The sequence below is a fragment of the Carlito syrichta genome, unplaced genomic scaffold, assembly GCF_000164805.1.
Source record: "Carlito syrichta isolate Samal-C Ts95f unplaced genomic scaffold, Tarsius_syrichta-2.0.1 Scaffold232558, whole genome shotgun sequence".
Taxonomy (NCBI): domain Eukaryota; kingdom Metazoa; phylum Chordata; class Mammalia; order Primates; family Tarsiidae; genus Carlito; species Carlito syrichta.
In genome coordinates, this window is record NW_007176654.1 from 1 (window position 1) to 7,017 (window position 7,017).

Sequence of the window (7,017 nt, forward strand, 5' to 3'; positions counted from 1 at the left end):
CCTTATTGTCTCAACCGAGAGCCTGCTTGTCCCACTTACCTGGGAACTTACCCTGTGACTAGTCACCCTGTCCGCGATGAGTTCTGAACAGCTGAGGTCCCCGTACGGGCCACCACTTGTCGCTCACCCCTGACCAGCAGGAAGGAGGCAACAACAACGTGTTCTTCTCAAAGCGGTTTATTCAGCCTTTACGCCATGCCAGCTTCTTCTCTTTTCTTCTTCTTCTTCTTCCTCTTCCCCGTTGTCCCGTACTTATATCCCTTGGTCTCCACCCACAAGTCCCGTTCCAGCGTGTCAGCAGTTCATAGGCTCTGCAGCGTTGCACCTGCGCAGTGCGCAGTGAAGGAGGGCCCGGCGGTATATCATGCGCCTAATCATGGGACTTGGCAGAGGTCCCGGGCGCCATCTTGGCTCAGGCTGCACTCACAATGATGGAATTAAGAGATTAGAGAAGGGAAAGATAAGTAATTGTAACAAATGAAACAAAGTACAATTAGTGTTATACTAAAGTATAGGTCACTTTGGTTACCCACAAGGGAAGGCACATGCAACTCAACAAGGTGTTTAATTCAACTCAGTTTAATAACATTTTGAATGCATACAATATGCCAGGTATTATGTCAAGGATTTGATATACACAAATTACAAAAACGTTGCACTAGCACTCATGGAACCCGTGGTTGGTTGAAAGAGTCAGACACCTCGCATACTTTGCAACCAATCCTTGCGCTGGATTCTATGTAACAGTAGAAATCACCGTATGTGCTAAGGTAGCATCAGAGAGGGCCTGAGGTACTCTGTGTAATATAATATGGTGAGATTCCTCCTACTTCTTTCTTCTATCCTGGACTTGAGTGTCAAATTCTATGCCTCAGGGGGAAATGGAAAAAACTGAAAATTTTAAAGAGTATCTGAGGATTAAAAGTTTTAAAGAATATTTGATGAATAAGAGCTTTTCTACAATGATCTCAGTCATTCATTATTCATTCATTCATGCAATAATCATTTATGTGGTAAGCACCGTGCCCAGAAACTGCTTCATGACTACATAATGATTTTTGAGGAGAGAGATGGAAAAAAAAAAAAATGGAGTGAGCGGACACTGGGTTCCAGAGAAAAGGGGTCTTTGTAGCTTTTGCCATGGGCGGAGTTGTGGAGTCAAGGAGAGCAGGAGAAACCCTAGTCAAGTTTGAGGAGTCAGGAGCAGAGGGGATCTACATCTCACTTCCCTGACAGGACCCAGGGAGCCAGCCACATTCAGAGGTGAAGTTGTGTGAGGCATATCCAGCCAGTGACGGCCTGGAAGTGATTCTGTGGCTTAGCAAGCTGTAGGATGCTTCCATGAAAGGTCCAGAAACAGACAAGCCCTAGATGGTCCCACAATGAGAAATGACAATGCAGGGAGAGGAAGGGGCACATGAACCCACCAGGGACCTGAAAGCAACTGAGACAGAGCTAGACCCAAGGAAGCCTCGTGGTTAAGACTGAAGTACCTTTCAGGTGCCATCTTCAAAGTTGGATAATGGCAGGTTAGGTAGGAATGTGGGTGTTGTAGCTGAAGCTTATGAGGAGGCATGGTGATCACAAAAACCGGACACTTCTCCCTCCTCACTCCTACTTCTGGAAAATTGGCACTTGGACAAAAAGTTGGGTGAAAATAGGTGACACCTATGTTTATTGAAATTGTATTTACAGCAAATAGCAAAATAGATGCATAGTGGAGTCAGAAAAAAATACAAATGGCTTTATTTCTTACACTTCTGGGTATGGAAGCTGAGATCTGTAAGCACTACGGCCCTCTGGAAGGCAGGGGAGGTTCAGAGAAGGCTTCCTGGAGGAAGAGGTAGCTTACCTGGGATGTAAAAAGTGAATACAGCCAGAGGGACTTGGGTATCAGCAGAAGTTACCAAGTGCAAGGGGAGAAAAGAGGCAGGCTACTCAAAGGTCCTGGGGTCTGAAACAACCAGGGGTGCCCACTAGGAGTGTCAGCAATTTGACATTTTTGAGATTGAGCATAGTGTGAAGAGAGTGGGAAGCTGAGAAGAAACTCAGGAGGGAACAGATCAAGATGGACAATTCATGTCGGGCCAAGTGAGTGATTCCTCTCTTCCCCAAGCTTTACATACTTTCTTTTATCAACCGATGGTCTACCAAAAAACAATTTCCAGTTAGTTGAGTATCCTTCTGGACAAATACGATCTCACAATTTGACTTTCAGCATGAGATGTAATATGATGACTTATTTCTTCTAACCATGTTTTATTGAACATCTTTCTAACAATAATTAAGGCCTAGTCTTCCTCCTTTCAGCCTACCTAAAGTATCTTTATGTAGTTCTACTTTTTTTTTTTTGTCTCTTTCTTTTACTCGCCCTTGTGTTGAGCACTGACTTTTGACAGATCGCAGTGTGGGAGCTGCTCTGCTATGTACAAAAGCCCAACCCAAAAGCAGGTCATATATGGATTTTATGTAGTCTTTGATGATCTGTGGTCCAATGTCTGTATTTGTCATTAGGAATTTGTAATTTCTTACACATGCTTATTATCATAAAATCTCTGGCCAATAGCAGCATAAACTCCTTCTTAAATAATTTGTATGTAGAGTATCTGGATTTATTCTACAGTGATAGAGAGTAATAAAACTACATTTTTGAACACACAACACAAATATATGCTCAGATAGTATTTTCCAGTGTGCAATGACTTATTTGACCCTTATAATTGCTCTCTGTTATGGGCAGCACAGAATGTGATTTCATTTTGCTGGTGAAAAATTGGGGCGTTGGCTCCTGCCTGCCTCTGGGCTCATCCTATTCCACATCTTACTTGTGTACCATGTTTTAACCAGACTGGCCTTTTTTCTCTTCCTCAAATGGTACAGGCTTCATCTCACCCCTTTGGATTAACATTCCTCTTTCCTACGTCTTCCCTTACCCTAACACATTGAACTGACTTGTTCTTGTAGATGGATATAGTTCCTTAACGTGATCACTTTGGAAAGCCATATACTTATTTATTGATACTACGCTTACTCTTGTGCAAACAATTTTGGGAGTTATCTTTATAAACTACTTATGCCACATCAGATAATCCATTTTGTTAACTTCTATTCACACTTTGTTTTTGACCAAATGTGGTGATACTGAAAGTCATACACTGCTAGGCTTTAAATGACATTTGTCTGCTTTTAGAAATCATGTCTACTTCTAACAGACAAACAGGGACAACTGTTAAACATTTTTCAAAGCAGTGCACCATGGATTCCAAAGGTAACTGACACTTGAGTCCCTGAAATGTTTTAAGCAAAGGCAATATTGTTGAAATAAGTGTTTATTTCTTTAGTGTGGCTCATTTGAATGTTTGCATAAGCTTATTAGAAAAGCAGTGTCATTATCTTAAAGTCACATCTGATGGACTCATTGGTGAGATGACTTAAAAAGACCTATTTTTACTCAAATATTTGATAAGTAAAGTCAAACTACTTGCTCTTGAAACATATATGAGCATGAGTGCGTGCATGCACACACACATACACACTCCCTCTAAAAGCAGCTATGCTAATGCAATCTGAATTTGGCTATGGTAGTAGGTGAGTTCAAAACTGGGTCACTTAAATTATCATATCTTGATCTCATTGACTACAAAATAAATACGGGATAACAATTCTTTAACCACTGAATCACTGTAGGCAAATCAAGAAGAGAGAATGTACCTACTTCTTGAGGGAATGCTTTCTTTGGACTCTGTAAAAAATATTTTATCTCCAATTTATGTCATTTTCTACTAACAAATAGAAAATAAATCAAGATGGAATGATCCCCCCAAAATTAAACATTCTAATTTTGCCTTATTTAGGCAACTATAAATGTTAATAATTTGGGCACATGAATATACACAGAAGTCTTTTATATTTTATTTTTATCGAAGTGCTGAAAACAACAAAAAACCACATCAATGTACAACAATTGTCCAAAAGAAATATTCATCAAGCCACATTATCGAAACAGAAGGAACATGATTTAGTTTGTCTGTGTTAACATCAGTATCTGGGACATGGAACTTTTGGCAGAAGAAATTGGGCTCCAGGGCCTCCTCTCTGGTGTGGTTCATTTCCCCCTAAATTTGCTAGTCGCACCTTACACATTGTGGACATTCAACGAAGGATTTGAAGCTATGACTGAAGCGCTTTGGATAAGGTCAAATGCCTTTCCAGAAAAATACTCCAGGAGGAAAGATGCTTGTTTCTAAGTTCATCTGATTATGAACTGATGTCTCAAAGCCTTAAAATTAACAGTCCTTTTAACTACTTTCATTCTGATGAATATCTAGTTAAACTTTGGCAAGTCCACTGATTTTATAATATTCACTGACAGCAAACCCCACAAGTTTACTACACACACACAACTATATATATTTCCTTTCCCCCATTTAAAATCTTCTGCCTGTTCTATTATAAGAAATACAAAAATAATGAATGCTGTTGAGGATACGAAGAAAGGGGAATGCTTATACACTGTTGGTGGGAATGTAAATTAGTATAGTCACTGTGGAAAACAGTATAGAGGTTCCTCAAAAAACTAAAATTCAAACTACCACCCAGAAAAAAATAAAAAATAAAATAAAATCTCCTGCCTGTTAACTTTCATTAAATTCTTTAAACTTATATTATTTTGGGAAATAATCAATATTATTTTTCTCCACGAGGTTTATTTTGTGGCCCTTTCTTGTTCTATTCTTTCTCATCTCCCTTTGCCAGAGTGCTAAGTATCAGTGGGTATTGGTTTTCCATGAAACCATCCTTAAATAAATGGTTCAAGTGGCTGACTTTGATATGTCATTCATGTATCATATAATGGGGGAAGAGGGAATCCTTGAAGAAAATGCATGCAGATAATTCAATAAAAATGTACCTAGTTTGACTAGATTCTTTATTTCTTCCTTCATGTCAGTGGAGACACACATGTGCACAAGCACACACACACATAAAAACTGTAAGGTATTAACTTGTTCTCACGCACAAAATCCATGGGGCTGCTTGAAGGTGTATGAAGAGCATTAGTGGGGATATGGTTGATTTTGGTTTTAAGTTTGGGCCAACTGCCAACTTGTTATATTGCACAAAATGATTAAATTATTTTGGGTGTTAGTTTCTTTATTGGTTAAATCTGTCCTAATTACTCTATAGGTTATTTGTCACCAAAAATCACATAAGGAATATGACATTCCTTAGTATTAGTACTTCTGTGATCAAGATTTCTTGAATTTAAAAATTAGGTTAGAAATTCTCAATTAAGAATAAATGAGCAAATTGAGTTTTTGAGTAAAATATTTTCAAGATGTATAGGTTCTAGAATGACAGCATTTATCATTGCATTATAAGCACATCTTTCTGGCACTTAGTTCATGTAACTAAAAGAAAACACATGTATTTTCAATAAACAAAAATAGAAACACATTTTTTTAAATCATCATTATGATTCTTTAAAATATATTTAAAAATTGGACTGGGTGTGGTGGCTCATGCCTGTAATCCCAGAACTTTGGGAATCTGAGGTGGGAGGATCACTTGAGCCCTGGAATTCCAGACCAGCCTAGGCAACTCGGTGAAAACTTCACTCAACATCAACAACAAAAAAAAGTCAGGCAGGGTGGTGCACACCTGTAGTCCCAGTTACTCAGGAGACTGAGGCAGAAGGATCACCTGAGCCTAGGAGGTTAAGGCTGCAGGAAGCCATGTTGGTGCCACTGCACTCCAGCCTGGGTGACAAAGTGAGACCCTGACTAAAAAAAAGTTTAAAAATTCCACGCACTTGAATCTGATAGACTTTCGCAAAACTAATCCAACAACCTTCTAAGAAAGGACTTTTTGACAGGAGTAAAGATTTTCCCTGATCCCTTTTTATGGAGGGATTTCATCAGAGCCTTCTTTAAGGGTTGGGCTTTTTGGGGGGTTTGTAGAGCTCTTGCTATCTCCACATGCTCATTGCAGTAATATTTGTTGCTTCCTTCTGATAGATGGGTGAGTGTATGTTCTGCCAGATCCATGCACTGGGCATGGACCCAGTACCCATCTCCATGGGACCAGTAGATCATGGCAGGTTTGTTGAGCTCAGTTGAATAGAATGGTACCCAAGTGTTGATATCCACATCACAAGTAGGGCAGCATGTAATCCAGTAGCAGGTCTCAGACTCATCTTCCTCATCATCTTCATTATAGGTCTCAAATTCATCATCATCATCGAAACTATTTGCTTCTGCACTGAAACAAAATTCTTCTGAGTCTTCGAAGGGAGTGGAGTCCCCTGGATCTTCTGTTGATGTCTGACTGTTTGTGAATGCTGTCTGTTCTTCAATCACATCATCCTCAGCACATTTCAACATGTAGAAATAGTATGCTTCTGAAACAGCCTGTTTGTTGTCTCCTGGTATGCCAAGAAAAACGGTTCCATTTCCCATGTTGCTTCCAAACCATATCTTGCTGTGCTTAATGTCTGCGGTCCAATCTGGGGTCTCCATCTCACGAATGTCTATCTTGTTGTCCTCCAAAGAGATGATGTTGCAGATCATTCTTTTTTCATTTTCAAGCTGATACCCACCAACAATAGCAAATTCATCATTGTTAGTTTGAGTGAGGATTGCACTGGAGACAGAGATTCCTCCCGGCAAGACAGTGCAATTCACAGTTGGACTGCCCAGGGGAAGGTCGACCCTTATTCTGTACAGGTTGGCAGGGCGGATGTTACTGGCAAGTGACTGTCCTCCTAAGATATAGACAGTGTCATTTCTGGCAATAGAGACATGAAAAGATAGCCCATCCTGAAGTTCTGGAAAAATATATGATGAGGCACATCCAAACTCAAAATTCACCAGGAACACACGGGGTAGGCAGTCAGCTACACTCTTCCATCTTTCTGTGATTCTTTGGGTAGAAGGCATGTATGACCGTCCTCATACTCTTCACCAATACTCTTCCCTCGACTGTACACCACATCAATGGAATGACCATATCTGGCTTCAG

The 7,017-nt window shown here is 39.9% G+C and overlaps 1 protein-coding gene across 1 annotated transcript; it reads right to left on the bottom strand.

Moving 5' to 3' along the window:
- Nucleotides 1-5,319: 5,319 nt before the first annotated feature.
- Nucleotides 5,320-7,009, bottom strand: LOC103253467 (V(D)J recombination-activating protein 2-like; the record flags this gene model as incomplete). Its single annotated transcript, XM_008051766.1, is given in 3 exon segments — nucleotides 5,320-5,478; nucleotides 5,782-6,949; nucleotides 6,952-7,009. Coding segments are annotated over 2 exon segments (1,173 nt in total), but the record flags the coding sequence as incomplete, so codon positions are not given.
- Nucleotides 7,010-7,017: the final 8 nt, after the last annotated feature.